Source organism: Oncorhynchus nerka, linkage group LG27, assembly GCF_034236695.1.
Source record: "Oncorhynchus nerka isolate Pitt River linkage group LG27, Oner_Uvic_2.0, whole genome shotgun sequence".
In the NCBI taxonomy this organism is placed as follows: Eukaryota; Metazoa; Chordata; class Actinopteri; order Salmoniformes; family Salmonidae; genus Oncorhynchus; species Oncorhynchus nerka.
Window position 1 is genome coordinate 46,030,283 of NC_088422.1, and position 21,668 is coordinate 46,051,950.

The 21,668-nt window shown below is 43.1% G+C and overlaps 1 protein-coding gene across 2 annotated transcripts in view; it reads right to left on the bottom strand.

The window, feature by feature from the left end:
* Window positions 1-21,668, bottom strand: part of ipo11 (importin 11) — a 275,946-nt gene that overhangs the window by 153,910 nt on the left and 100,368 nt on the right. For both annotated transcript variants that reach the window (XM_029638398.2, XM_029638396.2), the window contains exons 17-22: window positions 21,473-21,506; window positions 21,271-21,311; window positions 20,970-21,086; window positions 18,936-19,049; window positions 15,572-15,687; window positions 14,143-14,219 (exon numbers count right to left, since the gene is read on the bottom strand). In XM_029638398.2, coding sequence (XP_029494258.2) covers window positions 14,143-14,219; window positions 15,572-15,687; window positions 18,936-19,049; window positions 20,970-21,086; window positions 21,271-21,311; window positions 21,473-21,506 — 499 coding nt within the window. The remainder of the gene's footprint in view (window positions 1-14,142; window positions 14,220-15,571; window positions 15,688-18,935; window positions 19,050-20,969; window positions 21,087-21,270; window positions 21,312-21,472; window positions 21,507-21,668) is intronic.

Consider the following 21,668-nt stretch of genomic DNA (forward strand, 5'->3'; position numbering starts at 1 on the left):
ATCCATCAAACTCATTAACTAGTAACATTCCCCTGCTCCAGTCCAGCGGAGACATACCAGTCATCTTCATCTGCTAGACCAGCCCAGGCTAGACCGAACAAGACAATCACACCAGACGATTAGGGATATAACGATTCACCGATATGTATCGGCCCACAGTTCAAATGTTTAAGATTGCCAGTGCATCGGTCCCCAGGAGCCCAAACTGATCCAAATTAATAAAACCAATTCAAATGTTACGAATCACCGGTTCACTGATGTTTTTTTTTTACAACGACAAAATCTGCCTTATGTCTGAAAACACCTCTTATCTGATGTGACTAAATTCATGCGATCTCTCCTTCAGCATATCAAACTTTTATGCATGTAACTGTGTATGACATCGATCTACAAATCAGGTGACTGTGCACACGGTGCAGGAGACGCAGCTGCTTGCGTCAACGAGAGGTAGGCCTACCCTATCACTGTTCTAATATTCCTAGGCTACATCTGCACGGTACCTTCAGCATTAAGACGTTAGTAAAAATGGCTTTCGCAACATTAAAACCATAGGATTTATTAATTGAGGGACAACCAATGAAATTTGCTGGGTCATTGTTACCAAATGCGCTGTAAAAAAAAAGGGGTATTTTACCGGCGGAGCTGTGTAGGCTCATGGAGTGGACAACTCACATATAACTGCTGATTTTTGGTAGTTCAGTGCATTATGTCATTTTTATATGAACAGGGTGAAGGTGTAATTTCATAACAAGGACAGGAATCATTCTTGCGAGCAGCACTGGTTGGAATGGGAGAAGAGAGCAGCTCTCCTCAATAAAGTAAAACAGTCAAAACCATTTGCTTTTGATACGGGGGTGAAATCCAAAACAATGTTATATTAACTGGCTATATATGGCATAGCTAATTTCTAAATATAAATAGACATATTACTAGCTAAAAATATTTGAAATCTACTACATTGTCAAGTTAATCAGTGGGCGATGAGGATTTCAGATACAAATTGCCCCCCCCCCCCAATAAACACAAATAGCTTCTGTAAATGTGACACACAAAAAAGCAGGTGAAAATTATATATGCAACTAAACACCAGTGCTAACATGCAAACTGCAAACCTGGAAGGCAACTCCGGGGAATCACATGAATTCATACCAGTTATTGCCACGGCACTACTGAACACGTCTGACATTTTAATAACAGAATGAAAATCTTAAGGTCTTTATTTCTTCTATTAATAAATGCATTTCCTAAAATGAGGCCTACCAACAGAGGCAAGCGCTTCCCTCCTAACCCGATGTGCGGCTTGTCGTATGACTAATGAGAAGGAGCTGTCACTAGTTGTGAAACTGATTACGTCTGTGGAAAACCTCATTAAGAGAAGTGTCACACTTTCCATTAAGCCAGAATAGGAAAGTGGGAGAAGGATGAAAGGAGGGAGTGACGGGTGTGGCTGTTCCTTAACGCACCTAGCTGATGGAAGGAGGGATGCGGCGTACTGAGCTAGTTTCACTGGGGTTTCCTGAGGTCATTAAGTAGGGTCTGGGGTGTTAACACTGAATAAGGACACCCTTTCTGAGGACATCAAAGGTCCTACTGCATGTATCGTTGACAGATGGGTTAGTTGGTGGATCGTCTGATCAACCTAGAGCAGCAAGCAACATCACTCATCTTTCTGTACCGTCTAGTCTAGGTTCCACAAGATAGCAATTTCCATTAGAAACCATTTAAAGTTAAGCTTATATTTCACCTGAGAAAAGTAGGCTGGCTACACCAAGAAAAGTACTGGAGAAACGTAGCTGGTCAAATCAAATCTTATTGGCAACATGCACATGGTTAGCAGATGTTAATGCGAGTGTAGCGAAATGCTTGTGCTTCTAGTTCTGACAATGCAGTAATAACCAACGAGTAATCTAACCTAACAATTCCATAGTAATATCTAACAAGTCATCTAACAGTTCCACAACAACTACCTCCTACACACAAATGTAAAGGGTTGGAATAGCGCTGTCTGCTGATAAAATGCCAATTTGTGAGTGGAGAAGTGCAACTGTCTGAAGCACAAAATTAGTCTGATGCTGAGCAGAAAGTATTTTATAGAGTTGAAGTCGGAAGTTCACATACACCTTAGCCAAATGCATTTAAACTCAGTTTTTCACAATTCCTGACATTGAATCCTAGTAAAAATTCTCTATCTTAGGTCAGTTAGGATCACCACTATATTTTAAGAATGTGAAATGTCAGAATAATAGTAGAGAGAATGATTTCAGCTTTAATTTCTTTCATCACTTTCCCAGTGGGTCAAAAGTTTACATACACTCAATTAGTATTTGGTAGCATTGCCTTTAAATTGTTTAACATGGGACAAACGTTTCAGGTAGCCTTCCACAAGCTTCCCACAATAAGTTGGGTGAATTTTGGCACATTCCTCCTGACAGAGCTGGTGTAACTGAGTCAGGTTTGTAGGCCTCCTTGCTCCCACATACTTTTTTAGTTCTGCCCACACATTTTCTATTGGATTGAGGTCAGGGCTTTGTGATGGCCACTCCAATACCTTGACTTTGTTGTCCTTAAGTCATTTTGCCACAACTTTGGAAGTATGCTTGGGGTCATTATCCATTTGTAAGACCCAATTGCGACCAAGCTTTAACTGATGTCCTGAGATGTTGCTTCATTTTTGGTAGTTCAGTGCATTTTTAGGTAGATCGTCTGATCAAGGTAGATCGTCCGATCAACCTAGGTAGCAACATAGCTCATATTTCTGTACTGTCTAGTACATTTTAATAAGGACAGACATTATAGGGGTGTCAACGTGGCACATCACCATTGGGAGAGCCATTCTGGGAATAGTGAGGTGTGTAAAGGGAGAAAGGGGGTGAGAGGCCAACCAGCTGTATTAAAAGAGATATTAAAGCCATCTGCCTGGGAGAGAGTTTGACGGGTGTTTAGGAGCTTAAATAAGCTTCAAAACTAAATTAGTCTGTGGGGATGAGGAGGCTGTGAATGGATGGTGACTAACTGTGAGTGTCATCCCATTCCCAACACACTGTAAGAGCAGGATCTGGAGGCAAAGCCACAGAGATAAAGACATGTTACATCATATGCCTGTCTCTTCATGCTTTTCTACATTACTGAGAAGATAAAGGAACCCATTTGGACAGCAGAAAAATGGGATGTTACGAAAATAATACTACTATTCACAAGGCCTATTTTAGCTGCATTTATTTAAAACCTTGTTAGTTTTTTTTTTTTACACCCTTTTTCTTCCCAATTTTGTGATATCCAATTGCAATCCAATTAAGCTCGTCTCATCGCTGCAACTCCCTAACGGGCTCGGGAGAGGCGAAGGTCAAGTCATACATCCTCCGAAACATGACCCGTCAAACCCTGCTCCTTAACACCCACCCGCTTAACCCGGAAGCTAGCTGCACCAATGTGTCAGAGGAAACACTGTTCAACTGATGGCCGAAGTCAGCCTGCAGGCGCCCGGCCTGCCACAAGAAGTAGCTACAGCGCGATGAGCCCTCCCTTGACCAGGATGATGCTGGGCCGATTGTGTGCCTGCCCTATGGGACTCCCGGTCAAGGCCGGTTGTGACACAGTCTGGGGGATCAAAACCTCTCCTCTCTTTATGTTGTTTGTGAGAATGTATTGGGACTGAAAGGCTATGGGGCTGCTTTAGACCTGGTTGCTGACGCACAAATCTGGGCAGGAGCAATGGCTGCCAGATTGAAAAGAGGGAGAGGTCATTTACAGCATGAAATTCATAAAACATGAGACCTTTATGTGGGTTAATGCTGGAAGCACGCGCTGCTATTAGGCCCACTCATCGCTATTCAATAGCAACTACAGCACACCCCACTCAAGACTATCAGACTATATGGATAGACAATGCCATTTGCAGCTGACCTCAAGAGCCCATCTAGATATATTTAAAAGGTGATCGAAGACAGTATCAGGGCTGAAAGTAAGGTGGTACGGTCCAGTATGACGTCCCAGCAAAATAAATAGTGGGGGGTACGCCATACCGGTAAAAACATGAGCATATCACAGTAATTAAAACAAAACGTCGAGAAAAATGTAAGCTATTATATCACTTATCATTACCACATGTCAGAGGCATGAAAAATGAGCGCATGGACTTGAAAACGGGTGGTATAGCCTACGCTCAAAACTGGATGTGGTTAGATGAAAAACACTGACATTTTGCCAAGGCAGAGACAGGTGGCTGACAACGAGACGCACGCGGACATCAGTGGACGCATAAATTCTGGCCTAATGACAATCATCAAATGTCATTACACTTGTCGTGTTTTGTGTAACAGATGACATTCACCACTGTCTGGAGGCTGGAAATGTTGTGAGTGGATGAACGTGCACGGATAGCCTAGTAAAGGAGCTATTGGAGTGAAAACATGAATGGTTGTGTTCATGCCACAATAAAATAACATTTAACATTTTAAAAGTTAAATATTCACGACTAGGCTCAGATATATTATTGAATTAATAGGGATTCTATACAGTGGGGCAAAAAAGTATTTAGTCAGCCACCAATTGTGCAAGTTCTCCCACTTAAAAAGATGAGGCCTGTAATTTTCATCATAGCTACACTTCAACTATGACAGACAAAATATGGAGAAAAAAAATCCAGAAAATCGTATTGTTGGATTCTTAATGAATTTATTTGCAAATGGTGGAAAATAAGTATTTGGTCAATAAAAGTTTATCTTAATACTTTGTTATATACCCTTTGTTGGCAATGACAGAGGTCAAACGTTTTCTGTAAGTCTTCACAAGGTTTTCACACACTGGTTGCTGGTATTTTGGCCCATTACTCCATGCAGATCTCCTCTAGAGCAGTGATGTTTTGGGGCTGTTGCTGGGCAACACGGACTTTCAACTCCCTCCAAAGATTTTCTATGGGGTTGAGATCTGGAGACTGGCTAGGCCACTCCAGGACCTTGAAATGCTTCTTATGAAGCCATTCCTTCGTTGCCCGGGCGGTGTGTTTGGGATCATTGTCATGCTGAAAGACCCAGCCACGTTTCATCTTCAATGCCCTTGCTGATGGAAGGAGGTTTTCACTCAAAATCTCATGATACATGGCCCCATTCATTCTTTCCTTTACACGGATCAGTCGTCCTGGTCCCTTTGCAGAAAAACAGCCCCAAAGCATGATGTTTCCACCCCCATGCTTCACAGTAGGTATGGTGTTCTTTGGATGCAACTCAGCATTCTTTGTCCTCCAAACACAACGAGTTTAGTTTTTACCAAAAAGTTATATTTTGGTTTCATCTGACCATATGATATTCTCCCAATCTTCTTCTGGATCATCCAAATGTTCTCTAGCAAACTTCAGATGGGCCTGGACATGTACTGGCTTAAGCAGGGGGACACGTCTGGCACTGCAGGATTTGAGTCCCTGGCGGCGTAGTGTGTTACTGATGGTAGGCTTTGTTACTTTGGTCCCAGCTCTCTGCAGGTCATTCACTAGGTCCCCCCGTGTGGTTCTGGGATTTTTGCTCACCGTTCTTGTGATCATTTGACCCCACGGGGTGAGATCTTGCGTGGAGCCCCAGATCGAGGGAGATTATCAGTGGTCTTGTATGTCTTCCATTTCCTAATAATTGCTCCCACAGTTGATTTCTTCAAACCAAGCTGCTTACCTATTGCAGATTCAGTCTTCTCAGCCTGATGCAGGCCTACAATTTTGTTTCTGGTGTCCTTTGACAGCTCTTTGGTCTTGGCCATAGTGGAGTTTGGAGTGTGACTGTTTGAGGTTGTGGACAGGTGTCTTTTATACTGATAACAAGTTCAAACAGGTGCCATTAATACAGGTAACGAGTGGAGGACAGAGGAGCCTCTTAACCTGTTAAGACTCTAGGGGCAGTATTTCATTTTTGGATAAAAAGACGTGCCCGTTTTAAGCGCAATATTTTGTCACGAAAAGATGCTCGAATATGCTTGGAATTGATAGTTTTGGAAAGAAGACAGTCTTACGTTTCCAGAAATGCAAAGATTTTCACTGTGAGTCCCTTAGAACAAATGCTTCGGGCAAAACCAAGATGTATGACCGACCAGGAAATGCACAGGATTTCTGAGGCTACGTTTTCCATGATCGCCTTATATGGCTGTGAATGCGACAGGAATGAACGGACTCTTTCTCTTGTTTCCCCAAGGTCTTTGCAGCATTGTGACGTATTTGTAGGCATATCATTGGAAGATTGACCATAAGGGACTACATTTACCAGGTGTCCCGCTTGGTGTCTGCGTGGCAATCGGTGCGCAAAAGTCAGGTCCCGGTATTTTTCCATTCAAATCTCAGAACAAACCAGGCTACAAGGACGGTGCTTTCAATGGAGAGAAATATGACAAACCACCTTCAGGATTGATTCAAACAACGTTTTCCATGATTCAGTCGATATTATGGAGTTAATTCGGAAAAAAGTTCGACATGTAGGTGACTGAATTTTCGGTTAGTTTCGGTAGCCATATGCATAGTAACAAAAGGGAACGATGTGTCCTACACAAGAATCTTTCAGGAAAAACTGGACATCTGCTATGTAACTGAGAGTCTCCTCATTGAAACATCTGAAGTTCTTCAAAGGTAAATTATTTTATTTGATTCCTTGGCTGGTTTTTGTGAATATGTTGCGTGCTAAATGCTAACGCTAATGCTAAGCTAGCTATCACCACTCTTACACAAATTAGTGATTTTCTCTGGTTCTAAAGCATATTTTGAAAATCTGAGACGACAGGATTGTTAAGAAAAGGATAAGCTTGAGAACAGGCATATTTATTTCATTTCATTTGCGATTTTTAGAAATCGCTAACGTTGCGTTATGCTAATGAGCTTGAGGCTGTAGTTACGCTACCGCATACGGGTTTGGTCGGACTATGAGGTTAAAGAAGAAGTTGCAGGTCTGTGAAAGCCAGAAATCTTGCTTGTTTGTAGGTGACCAAAGACGTATTTCCACCATAATTTGCAAATAAATTCATTAAAAATCCTACAATGTGATTTTCTGGATTTTTCCCCCTCATTTTGTCTGACATAGTTGAAGTGTACCTATGATGAAAATTACAGGCCTCTCTCATCTTTTTAAGTGGGAGAACTTGCACAATTGGTGGCTGACTAAACACTTTTCCCCCCCACTGTATATACTGTACTCGATACCATCTACTGCATCTTGCCTATGCCGTTCTGTACCATCACTCATTCATATATTTGTATGTACATATTCTTCATTCCTTTACACTTGTGTGTATAAGGTAGTTGTTATGGAATTGTTAGGTTAGATTACTCGTTGGTTATTACTGCATTGTCGGAACTAGAAGCACAAGCATTTCGCTACACTCGCATTAACATCTGCTAACCATGTGTATGTGACAAATAAAATGTGATTTGGACAGTATCCATATATACACCTGGAGTTACATAGTTAGCCTGTGTCAATCTTCCCCAAACTACACTGTTTACACCCACCTGACACCCTACAGCACTGAATCAATCCCCACTCTTCAATCCCATCTCTGTACTCTGTCTTCACACCACAGGCCAGGGGATTTACTACTGACCACAAGTCACCCAGCCACTAGCGCCACACTCAATCAAGCGCCGGTGAATACAACGTCATGATTCCTCTGGCCTTGAAGCAATTCCTGGAACAAGACGAACTATGACCCTATATCACAGAACTGAGTGATAGGGAGGGAAGACAGAGTAGCCTGACAACACTAGGACAGCAACCAGTTACACTACGGACACTCAATCGACAGAGAAAACTATAGGATTACATTTTACCAAAAAGAAAACTACATAATATTGTTTTTGTTTTCTGAGATCATACCTTTCAAAACATGAAGACATTTGACATTTTAGCCAGTTAGTACAGGCTCTTAACCAGAATGACAATGACACAATAAGTGTGTGTAACTATGTAAATCGAAACAATGAGTTTTTACTGCTTCTGCCTACTCACACAGAATGATGATGGATGTGCTTGTTAGGGCTGCCTTTGTCTGTTTGTGGTTATTGCTGTTGGGCTTGGGCGGTATACTGTATGTACCTTACACCGGGGTATTTGGATTTCCTTTAATTTTTTCCGATACATTTTAATATTTGAAGCTACTGTTTAAGAAAATACTTGCAGTCTGCCAATAGGTTAGATAATGCAGATCACGTTCTTCATTTCACCTGCCTCATTATTTTACATTATGAAGCTAACATGTACCACAGTTCACCAGAACAGTTCACGCCAGTCACGTGTGTGTTTGTAACTAGCACAACGGGAGAAAGCAGGAGCAGTGAGTCCAGCTGTATATTGACAGTGGTGGAATTTTAAATTGAAAGTCAACTGTGATCAGGGACATGCAACTACAGTTTTCCTTCACAGAAAATACATTAGCGCAACACTATTTGGCTGGCAGTAAAGTAAATGAGCTTACAATGAAATAGCAATGTATTTTTTTATAGCAAGAACAATGCATGGCCATCATATTTCTAATGTTTATTCATAGAAAGAGTGTAGCCAGCTACATTTCCTAATGTTTTGTTTAAAGTTATTCTTACATTTTACCTGAGAAAAGTAGGCTGGCTACACCAAGAAAAGTACTGGAGAAAAGAAGCTGGTCAAATCAAATCAAATTTTATTGGTCACATACACATGGTTAGCAGATGTTAATGCGAGTGTAGCAAAATGCTTGTGCTTCTAGTTCTGACATTACAGTAATATCTAACAAGTCATCTAACAGTTCCACAACAACTACCTTCTACACACAAATGTAAAGGGATGGAATAGCGCTGTCTGCTGATAAAATGCCAATTTGTGCAACTGTATGAAGCACGAAATTAGTCTGATGCTGAGCAGCAATTACAATAAGAAGTATTTTATACGTGCGTTTACAAAACACAGCAATTGTGTTAGCTTTCTGCCATATTTGAGAAGTCGAAGCTCGTCTTCCCCTCTCCCTTCATATCCGAGCATTTTTTGTGCATGTTTGGCGCCTCCTTGTGTACTAAGCCGGTAATACCATATATCCCAGTACAAGAGAAGGACAGTTTGACGATATAAAAATCTAGATACCAATCAACCCTATTTCTTGACTTTCACTCTGCATGGTCAGATGGATGCAAGAAGATGGTGACATGATGATTTCCACAAGCAGTCTATAATTACACTACTAGTTTGTGTATCTTTTGTTAGCTAGTTGTGTTAGCTAATGCTAAAAACGGGTTAGGTGGCTAGCTAAATTGCTAAAAGTACTTAAGGTCTGAGCACACAGCTACCTAATATCAAATCAAGTTTTATTTGTCACATTTGCCAAATACAACAGCTGTAGACCTTCCAGTGAAATGCTTATATACAAGCCCTTAACCAACAATGCAGTTAAGAAAAATAAGATGAGTAAAACAGATACAGTAAGTAACAAATACTTAAAGATCAGCAGTAAAATAACAGCAGCGAGGCTTATTACAGGGGATACCAGTACAAAGTCAATGAGCAGGGGCACAGGTTAGTTGAGGTAATAGGTACATGTAGGTAGAGTTAAGGTGACTATGCAAAGATAACCAGAGAGTAGCAGCAGCGTAAAAGAGGGGTTGGGGACAATGCAAATGGTCTGTTCAGGAGTCTAATGGCTTGCTGGTAGAAGCCTTTTGGACATAGACTTGGCGCGCCGGTACCGCTTGCCGTGCGGTAGCAGAGAGAACAGTCTATGGCTAGAGTGGCTGGAGTCTGACAATTTTACGGCCTTCTTACACCGTCTGGTATAGAGGTCCTGGATGGCAGGAAGCTGGGCCGAACGCATAACCTCTGTAGTGGCTTGCGGTCGGAGGCCGAGCAGTTGCCATACCAGGCAGTGATGCAACCAGTCAGGATGCTCTCGATGGTGCAGCTGTTTAACTTTTTGAGGATCTGAGGACCCATGCCAAATATTTTCAGTCTCCAGAGGGGGAATAGGCTTCATCGTGCCCTCTACACAACTGTCTTGGTGCATCTGGACCATGATAGTTTGTTGGTGATGTGGACACCTGCTCCACTACAGTCCAACGATGAGAATGGGGGCGTGCCCAGTCCTCTTTTTCCTGTAGTCCACAATCATCGCCTTTGTCTTGATCACGTTGAGGGAGAGGTTGTTATCCTGGCACCACACACACCTCCCTGTAGGCTGTCTCATCATTGTCGGTGATCAGGCCTATCACTGTTGTGTCGTCAGCAAACTTGATGGTGTTGGAGTCTTGCCTGGCCATGCAGTCATGGGTGAACAGGGAGTACAGGAGGGGACCGAGCACGCACCCCTGAGGGGCCCCCGTGTTGAAGATCAGCATGGCAGATGTGTTGTTACCTAACCTTACAACCTTGGGAGCGGCCTGTCAGGAAGTCCAGGATCCAGTTGCAGAGGTAGGTGATGAATCCTTAGCTTAGTGATGAGCTTTGAGGGCACTATGGTGTTGAACGCTGAGCTCCAGTCAATGAATAGCATTCTCACATAGGTGTTCCTTTTGTCCAGGTGGGAAAGGGCAGTATGGAGTGCAATAGAGATTGCATCATCTGTGGATCTGTTGGGGCGGTATGCAATTTGGAGGGAGTCTGGGATAATGGTATTGATGTGAGCTATGACCAACCTTTCAAAGCACGTCATGGCTACAGACGTGAGTACTACTGGTCAGTAGTCATTTAGCCAGGTTACCTTGGTGTTCTTGGGCACAGGGACTATGGTTGTCTGCTTGAAACATGTTGGTATTACAGACTCAGGTAGAAAATGTCAGTGAAGACACTTGCCAGTTCGTCAGCGCATACTTGGGAGTACACGTCCTGGTAATCTATCTGTCCCTGCGGTTTTGTGAATGTCGACCTGTTTAAAGGTCTTACTCACATCAGCTACGGAGAGCATGATCACACAGTCGTCCGGAACAGCTGATGCTCTCATGCTTGCTTCAGTGTTGCTTGCCTCGAAGCGGGCATTGAAGTAATTTAGCTCGTCTGGTAGGTTTGTGTCGCTGGGCAGCCCACGGCTGTGCTTCCCTTTGTAGTCTTTAATAGTTTGCAAGCCCTGCCACAGCCGACGAGCGTCAGAGCCGGTGTATTATGATTCAATCTTAGTCCTGTATTGACGCTTTGCCTGTTTGATGGTTCATCTGAGGGCATAGCAGAATTTCTTATAAGCGTCCGGGTTAGAGTCCCGATCCTTGTCCCGCTCCTTCAAAGCGGAAGCTCTACCCTTTAGCTCAGTGCGGATGCTTTGCTAGCAAAACAGACCTGCGTCATCTGACCACCTCTTTATTGACCGAGTCACTGTTGCTTCCTGCTTTAGTTTTTGCTTGTAAGCAGGAATCAGGGGGGTATAATTATGGTCAGATTTACCAAATGGAAGGTGAGAGGGAGCTTTGCACGTGTCTTTGTGTGCGGAGTAAAGGTGGCCTAGGTTGTTTTTTTCACCCCTGGTTGCACATTTAACATGCTGGTAGAAATGAGATAAAACAGATTAAGTTTCCCTCCATTAAAGTCCCCGGCAACTAGGAGTGCCACCTCCGGATGAGCATTTTCCTGTTTGCTTATGGCCATATACAGCTCATTGATTGTGGACTTTGTTCCAGCATCGGTTTCTGGTTGTAAATAGACAGCTACGGGAAAAAAGGATGAAAACTCTTGGAAAATAGCGTGGTCTACAGCTTATCATGAGATACTCTACCTCAGGCGAGCAAAACTTTGGACTTCCTTAATATTAGATTTTGTGCACCAGCTGTTGTTTACAAATATACACAGACCGTCACCCCTCGTCTTACCGGAGGAAGCTGTTCCATCTTGCCGATGCAGCGTAAATCCTGACAGCTGTATTTTATCCATGTCGTCGTTCAGCCACGACTCGGTGAAACATAAGATATTCAAGTTTTTAACCTCTAGTGACGAGCAATCCCGTATCCGGGAGCGAAATCATAGACTCAAATGCATTAGCATAACGCAGCGGACATAAATACCCCTAGAAACTTTTCCTATTCAGTGAAAATCGCAAATGAAATAAAATAAATATATTCAAACACAAGCTTAGCCTTTTGTTAACAACACTGTCATCTCAGATTTTCAAAATATGCGTTACAGCCAACGCTAGACAAGCATTTGTGTAAGTTTATCATGGCATAATGCTATGCTAGGCTCTGCTGGCAGCAGGCAACATTTTCACGAAAATAAGAAAAGCAACTAAATTAAATCATTTACCTTTGAAGAACTTCAGATGTTTTCACTCAGGAGACTCCCAAGTTAGATAGCAAATGTTCCTTTTTCCAAAAATATTATTTTTGTAGGCGAAATAGCTCCCGTTTCTTCATCATGCATGGCTGAGAAATCGACCGGAAAATGCTACAACTATAACGCCAAACTTTTTTCAAAATTTACTCCATAATATTGGCAGAAACACGGCAAACGTTGTTTAGGATCCATCCTCAAGGTGTTTTTAACATATATATTCGATAATATATCCGTCGAGGCAATTGGTTTCTCATAAGAAGCGATTGGAAAAATAGCTACCTCAGTATTTTACGCAAGATTTTCTGCGGAGACACCATGTGACCACATGCTATATATGGTCCCTTACAGCCATTCTTCAATGGAAATGCCTAAAAATACGTCACAATGCTGTAGACACCTTGGGGAATACGTGGAAAACGTAAGCTCATTCACAGCCATATAAGGAGTCATTGGCATGAGGCGGTTTTAAAAAATGCGGCACTTCCTGGTTGGATTTTTATCTGGGATTCACCTGTAACATCAGTTCTGTGGCACTCACAGACAATATCTTTGGAAACGTCAGAGTGTCTTCTTTCCAAAGCTGTCAATTATATGCATAGTCGAGCATCTTTTCGTGACAAAATATCTTGTTTAAAACGGGAACGTTTTTCATCCAAAAATTTAAATAGCGCCCCCTAAATCCAAGAGGTTAATGTCCTGTTGGTAGGATATTTGTGATCGTAGTTTGTCTATTTTGTTATCCAATGATTGTTCATTGGCTAATAGGACTGATGGTAGAGGCAGATTACCCACTCGGCGTCGCATCCTTACCAGGCACACCGACCTACGTCCCTGATATCTCCGTCTTATTCTCATGCAAATGACAGGGATTTTGGCCTTGTCGGGTGTCTGAAGTAAATCCTTTGTGTCCGACTTGCTGAAGGAAAAGAAACTTTGTCCAGTACCAGGTAAGTAATCGCTGTCCTGATATCCAGAAGCTTTTTTCGGTCATAAGAGACAGCAGTAGAAACATCATGAACAAAATTAGTTTTCAATTAACGCGAAAAAACACACACAATAGCACAATTGGTTGAATGCCCGTAGAAAGGGAGCCATCCCCCCCGGTGCAATTATTAAATCATGTATAGCATGGTACTAGTGCTTGTGAAGGCCTAGATAAACATGTTGTTTGTGCAATGGTATCTTCTAAAATCAGAGAAGAATTGTTACAAATTCCCTGCCGGTGACTCTTAGCACTCCATCTCATTCTCACAGCCCTCTCTCAGGGACACAAACTCTGCAACTTTCGAACTCCAGCATTTTGGCTCCCTTTCCCCTCTAGGCTATGGGTTGTAAACGGACCCTTCACACCTCTGTACCTAGCCAAACCGATTGGCTGCTAGAGTTCATGGTTGCCAGGGGCCTTGACACAGTGGGGTCAGCCAATCACAGGCATTTCTGTGATTGGCTGCTTCCAACTTTCAGTCTCCTTCAAGCAGTCACAACAAGAGCAGGAAACTCATCTCTGGCCTGCACAACAACAGCTGGACTCGTATCTGGACTGGACTTGTGGGATGGTGTGCGTGCACAAAGTGAGTGGCGTGACGTTTGAATTTTGTTCGTAGTTAGTTGTTACCATTGTTGTACGCTGCCTCTATGTACATCTGTATTGTAATATGTGCATGTAGCAAACACATTTTCATAGTCTTTCCCATGTTAATAGTCTTAATAGCCTCAGTTTTAGTATTGTGTACAGTGTATTCATTAGCTATTTTGTTTTGAGTTGGATTGAACAGAATAAAACCATCAGAATGGAGAAAGTCACATTGAAATCACATAGAATTTGTGTTGCCAACCTAGGGTCATGAACTACTCCCACAATCATTCACAAATGCATCGTCAACATCAATAATGTAAAACTCACCCAGGAGAGCCGACATGTTCTGGAAGATTCTCAGCAGCTCTGGGGTGATTGCCGGACTATTCTCCAACGTTACCAACCTGTAGGTCGATAAAAGGATGGAGGAGAGAAAGGAGGGTGGAGAGAGAGGGGGGTGGATGTGAAATGGAGAAAGAGGACCCGAGAGTTAGCGTCACAGAAGCATTTAAAGCTGCTGACCAGACCATAACAGAGCCCTAGATTAAGCAGACGCTCTTATCCAGAGCGACTTAAAGAGTAGTGAGAGCATACATTTTCACACTGGTCACCAGTGGGAATCGAACCCACAACCCTGGCATTGCAAGCACCATGCTTTACCAATGGAACAGAACAGACAATACTACAAAAACTGTGTTTGAGACTCAGAATATGTACATATCTATGGCTGGCGGAGAAACGTCAATGTGTCAATGTGTGCCTGAACCATAAAAGAAGAATCTGTCTGAATGAGTCAATCAAACTCAAAACCATGACAATGGTTCATCACAGTCAATTGAGTCAGTCTATTGAGAGCAACTCAAGCTCAGTCTAGCACATCACTGCAGACATTCTGCCCTTTGAGATGACAATTTAAAAGCAGACAATGTGCTTGTTCAGAGACGGTCCTGTTTGACACATCGGCTCAGAGATAGGACGCGTAATCCCTCTTATCACTGCTAACCATGTGTAACTAGGCCAACGTCATCGAAAGGCACAACAAAAGACGAGCCACGCTAAGGCCTCAGCGTTCAAGCTTTTGCAAGCCAGACAGGCCTTCCACAATAGGATCGTTTACTACAAAATGTCTCTGTAAGGAGAACCACCATTTTGAACAAATGTTTAAAAAAAATGTATTTTCAGAGCTCTGGTCGCACGGGAAAATGGGCAGTGTGTGTTACGCCTACTTTGAAGTAATCGTCATCTCCCATCAGAGGGCATGTATGAACGTGAAAGAGAGTGATTGAAGGAAAGAGAGAATGAGGAAGAGAAGGACAGAGATAGAGAAAGGGGAGAACTAAAAAAAAGAGTGACGGACCGCGAGACAGAACACAAAATAGAGTGCGAGACAGCAGGTGAAAAAAAAAAAAAAAAGAGAAGCTGTTGACACAAATGACTCGGTAAATAAGTATTTCGGTCACAACTGTTTATCTGGGAGGAAGCAAATGCAAAATCAACGTCACGTTAGCGGGGGGCGAGAGCGCATGATGGGAGAGAGAAAGCAGAGGGAAGAAAAAGAGGGAAATATCTAAGAGGGGAGTGAGAGAGAGAGAGCTACAGAGGGTGGGAAGGAATAAAGGTGAGTGCTGTAAGTGCCTGATAAGCGTCTGCCTTTAGAAGAGTGACAGAGACCGTTAGTATCAGTCTGCTCTCAGGGCTGAGTTTGTGTGTGTTTGTCTCTGTGTGGAACTGTTTGTCTTTGTGTGTGTGTACGTACCACAGCTCCAGTCCGTCCTCTAGCAGGTAGACATGCGGTGGTTGCGAGACATCTGTACTCAGCTGGATCACAGGAAGCAGGAAGAGATACAGGTTCTTACTCTCCGCTCCCAGGCCCTGTGATGACATCACAAAAGGTTTTACTACAATTTGCACTAATTTATTTTTATTTTATTTCACCTTTATTTAACCAGGTAGGCAAGTTGAGAACAAGTTCTCATTTACAATTGCGACCTGGCCAAGATAAAGCAAAGCAGTTCGACACATACAACGACACAGTTACACATGGAGTAAAACAAACATACAGTCAATAATACATTATAAACAAGTCTATATACGATGTGAGCAAATGAGGTGAGATAAGGGAGGTAAAGGCAAAAAAGGCCATGGTGGCAAAGTAAATACAATATAGCAAGTAAAACACTGGAATGGTAGATTTGCAATGGAAGAATGTGCAAAGTAGAAATAAAAATAATGGGGTGCAAAGGAGCAAAATAAATCAATTAATTAAATAGAGTAGGGAAAGAGGTAGTTGTTTGGGCTAAATTATAGGTGGGCTATGTACAGGTGCAGTAATCTGTGAGCTACTCTGACAGTTGGTGCTTAAAGCTAGTGAGGGAGATAAGTGTTTCCAGTTTCAGAGATTTTTGTAGTTTGTTCCAGTCATTGGCAGCAGAGAACTGGAAGGAGAGGCGGCCAAAGAAAGAATTGGTTTTGGGGGTGACTAGAGAGATATACCTGCTGGAGAGGGTGCTACAGGTGGGAGATGCTATGGTGACCAGCGAGCTGAGATAAGGGGGGACTTTACCTAGCAGGGTCTAGTAGATGACATGGAGCCAGTGGGTTTGGCGACGAGTATGAAGCGAGGGCCAGCCAACGAGAGCGTACAGGTCGCAATGGTGGGTAGTATATGGGGCTTTGGTGACGAAACGGATTGCACTGTGATAGACTGCATCCAATTTGTTGAGTAGGGTATTGGAGGCTATTTTGTAAATGACATCGCCAAAGTCGAGGATTGGTAGGATGGTCCGTTTTACAAGGGTATGTTTGGCAGCATGAGTGAAGGATGCTTTGTTGCGAAATAGGAAGCTGATTCTAGATTTAACTTTGGATTGGAGATGTTTGATATGGTGAGTATTTAAGAGCAATTGGAGGCCACGGAAGGAGAGTTGTATGGCACTGAACCTTGCCTGGAGGGTTGTTAACACAGTGTCCAAAGAAGGGCCGGAAGTATACAGAATGGTGTCGTCTGCGTAGAGCTGGATCAGAGACTCACCAGCAGCAAGAGCGACCTCATTGATGTATACAGAGAAGAGAGTCGGTCCAAGAATTGAACCCTGTGGCACCCCCATAGAGACTGCCAGAGGTCCGGACAGCAGACCCTCCGATTTGACACACTGAACTCTATCAGAGAAGTAGTTGGTGAACCAGGCGAGGCAATCATTTGAGAAACCAAGGGTGTCGAGTCTGCCGATGAGGATGTGGTGATTGACAGAGTCGAAAGCCTTGGCCAGATCAATGAATACGGCTGCACAGTAATGTTTCTTATCGATGGCGGTTAAGATATCGTTTAGGACCTTGAGCGTGGCTGAGGTGCACCCATGACCAGCTCTGAAACCAGATTGCATAGCAGAGAAGGTATGGTGACATTTTAAAATGGTCGGTAATCTGTTTGTTGACTTTGCTTTCGAAGACCTTAGAAAGGCATGGTAGGATAGATATAGGTCTGTAGCAGTTTGGGTCAAGAGTGTCCCCCCCTTTGAAGAGGGGGATGACCGCAACTGCTTTCCAATCTTTGGGAATCTCAGACGACACCAAAGAGAGGTTGAACAGGCTAGTAAATAGGGGTGGCAACAATTTCGGCAGATAATTGTTTTAGAAAGAAAGGGTCCAGATTGTCTAGCCCGGGTGATATGTAGGGGTCCAGATTTTGTAGCTCTTTCAGAACATCAGCTGAACGGATTTGGGAGAAGGAAAAATGGGGAAGGCTTGGGCGAGTTGCTGTGTGGGGTGCAGTGCTGTTGACCGGGGTAGGAGTAGCCAGGTGGAAAGCATGGCCAGCCGTAGAAAAATGCTTATTGAAATTCTCAATTATGGTGGATTTATCAGTGGTGACAGTGTTTCCTATCTTCAGTGCAGTGGGCAGCTGGGAGGAGGTGTTCTTATTCTCCATGGACTTTACAGTGTCCCAGAACTTTTTTGAGTTAGTGTTGCAGGAAGCAAATTTCTGCTTGAAAAAGCTAGCCTTGGCTTTTCTAACTGCCTGTGTATAATGGTTTCTAGCTTCCCTGAACGGCTGCATATCACGGGGGCTGTTCGATGCTAATGCAGAACGCCATAGGGTGTTTTTGTGTTGGTTAAGGGCAGTCAGGTCTGGGGAGAACCAAGGGCTATATCTGTTCCTGGTTCTACATTTCTTGAATGGGGCATGTTTATTTAAGATGGTTAGGAAGGCATTTAAAAAAAATATCCAGGCATCCTCTACTGACGGGATGAGATCAATATCCTTCCAGGATACCCCGGCCAGGTCGATTAGAAAGCCTGCTCGCTGAAGTGTTTCAGGGAGCGTTTGACAGTGATGAGTGGAGGTCGTTTGACCGCTGACCCATTACGGATGCAGGCAATGAGGCAGTGATCGCTGAGATCTTGGTTGAAGACAGCAGAGGTGTATTTAGAGGGCAAGTTGGTTAGGATGATATCTATGAGGGTGCCTGTGTTTAAGGCTTTGGGGAGGTACCTGGTAGGTTCATTGATAATTTGTGTGAGATTGAGGGCATCAAGTTTAGATTGTAGGATGGCTGGGGTGTTAAGCATGTTCCAGTTTAGGTCGCCTAGCAGCACGAGCTCTGAAGATAGATGGGGGGGCAATCAGTTCACATATGGTGTCCAGAGCACAGCTGGGGGCAGAGGGTGGTCTATAGCAGGCGGCAACGGTGAGAGACTTGTTTTTAGAGAGGTGGATTTTTAATGAATATGAGCCTACACTAAAAAGCCAAGCTTTTACGGTATTGAAAATCAAAGTGTCGGCATTTCAAAATACCCTATGATACGGTTATTCGCTCAAGCCTCCCATACAGGTGCGTGCGCACACACTGGGAGAAGCAATGACAAACGGCAACGAAGGGCTAAGGGGCAAGACGGAGTGTATTTTTTAATTTAACCTTTATTTAACTAGGCAAGTCAGTTAACCAATTCTTATTTTCAATGACGGCCTAGGAACAGTGGGTTAACTGCCTTGTTCAGGGGCAAAACAACAGATCTTTACATTGTCAGCTCGGGGATTCGATCTCGCAACCTTTCGGTTGCTAGAGCGAGAGTCCAACGCTCTAACCACTAGGCTGCCTGCCGCCCCGTATGTGTCATACCTGTACAAGGTGAACCAGTGTGGTGAGTATGGCACAGCGCAGCATGTTGTGTTCTTCTGATTGTTTCCAAAGCAGTGGCAGGTACTGGACCAGACAGCCTACATATGGCCGGATCTAAGAGAAAACACAATCCGATCAGCAACAACAAACACCAGAGCATTCCATTCAATAGAAACACAAAGGCCTTCATACAATATGAATGTGGAAGCCCAAATCAAATCAAACAATGTCTTTATTGTCCCATTTGGGAAGCGTGTACAGGTCCAGGTGTCAGTTGTACTAGTTGGGGTGTACGTCTTGTACAAACACAATGTCTAACGTGGGAAGTATTCTGAGCCAGACCTAACCATTCTACCTGTTGGATAATGTCCTTCCTTTGTAATACACCTGGGTGAAAATCGTAGGGTTGGAAGGGAGCAGGTCAAGATATTCTTTGTGATAACACGATTTCAAAATATCAAGAAAGACTCCAACTGTGTACGTTCTCTCCTAAGCAGCCATACCAATGTATCCATCCCAAGTACCCAACACAAACAGACTAACTCTATGCCCTGGCTGCTAATGTTCCCTGAAATGTGCTCATTTGCTGCTTGGCAATAAAAGTAAAATGAGTACATATCAAATTAAGCCCCACTCCTCTAACAGACTGGCAACTCGACAGTAGAGCTCAGAGTGAGTTTACCATAGCCCACACACTCCTTTCTCTCCCTCTCCCTCCCTCACACACCCTCTCTTTCTCTGGCAGCTTTTCTGTAAAGGAGGTGTTTATAATTACATCTTTATTGGAAAGTGTCGGAGGCATGTCGACTGAGACCAGTCGCTCTCTTTCCCCTTCGAAACTGGTAAATATGTCAGCACCTGCGGCCGCTGATTTACAACTACCTAAGTGCAATGGGCCAAAACTTATTATATGGGCCAAAACTTAATTATACCATTTTTTTTTTTAAATAACATTTTTTTCTCTTTCTCCACTTGCTCCAGCTCCTCCACGCTTCCTGTCCCTTTCCCCTCTTAGGCTTCTTTCTCTCACTTCCCTCCACCTCCCTTCTTCCCGCCCTCCCTTTGTGAGAGCTCCACGTTTGAATGTCTTGCACCGTTACACATTTTTAAGGAGCAGAGGGAAAAAGAGAATCACAAAAAGACAAGACAGCTTTCAAATGCAGCCTTTTAAAGAAGATGAGAGGGAACCAAGCCATTCTAAAGGGTGATTTGTAAATGCAGAAGAGAAAGCGAGAAGAAAAAAAATCTCCCATCTCCAAGCCATGGTTTCATTAGGCCTTTTCTACCCCATTATTTCTTTATTTTTTGCCTTGAAGAATTCCCTGTGAGGTGTAATAGAATATTCATGTGACTGCGTTCTCGCTCACAGGCAGTTAAGACAGGCGATTTAAATATAATGACAGTTGACTGGAGTGGAAGCCATTTATGAGGGAGTGAAGTCAAGAGAGCATTGAGGAGAAATAGAGTACCCCACTGAAAAATACAGGGGTCAAAGAATAAAGGTCATCAAAGGCTGACAAACACAGAGTAGATTTAGTAAAACAATCCAATGGTACTATTATAAAAGTGCTAGAAGGTCAAAACTATTATAAAAGTGCTAGCGAGTGAGAGCTTTTGTCGTGCTCAGTTAAACTCGGAGTTCACTTTATGACTTATGACAAACACATCATCAGTGGAAGGACGGCAGAACCCTGCAGTTGAATGCAACTGTCTGAGAAAGTGATGATGTGACTGGTTTCTTTTGCTCTTAGAAAGTAGCTTTGTTTCCTCTAGCCTGAGGGAGAGCAGGCTGATAAATGTTGCATACCGGTTACATGATGGTTGTTTTGAACAGCAAGGGCTGTCTCCTAATAAATCAAAGGCAATGGATGCCACTGTATTTCTTTAAATATAGTGGCGTTTTTTTAACCCAACTACCACATCAATTAGATGTGCATATCCTAATGTGTATCCTACCATGACGTATACCATGACCTTAGTAAAAAAAAAAAAAAACATTATAGGCAATGAGCTCTTTGGGATTTGACCCCTCACCTGGATGTTAACCCTCTCAATGACACATGAGATCACATGGAGGACCTGCATCTTAGTGTCACACTCTGTCACCTGCTGCAACAGCTGGAATAGCAGGCTGAAAATAGACTCCAGATACTAAAGGGTGAGAGAGGGAGGTAGAGGGAGAGAGAGAGAGAGAGGGGAAGGAAGAGCATTTTAACATCCCATTATCGCATACCATGGATTTACCCCTCAAAAATGTAACTAAAAAAAGCAAGGCCAATAGAAGACGATTAGCAACATTCTTTAAAAACATTTCTCCCCTAGAAAAGGCACTCACCGGTAAGAACTGTTCTGTCCGGAACTCAAAGTCGTCGACAGGTGATGACACATTAAGGAAAAGAAACTGACAGGTCTTACAAGAGGTTCACCTTCACAGAGAGACTTCACAGTGACAGGAAGAGAGGTGCATAACAATATTGATTTTTGAAAGAAGCAAAACATTTGTATTTCAGCAAAAATAGATTAAATGAAAAGGATATTGAGTTTCAGAGTTGTGGCCGTCTCGATCCGCACCTTTAGAACAAAAACAAAACATTGGTATTCTGCCAAATATGTCTGGGATGGGGCTGAATATGGAGCTGTACTCACAGTTGAGAAGATCGACTAAGAATAAGAGATGAACTTAAGGTTTTTGTTGTTGGGGATTGTGATGAGCGAGGTAATTAACCGAAATGT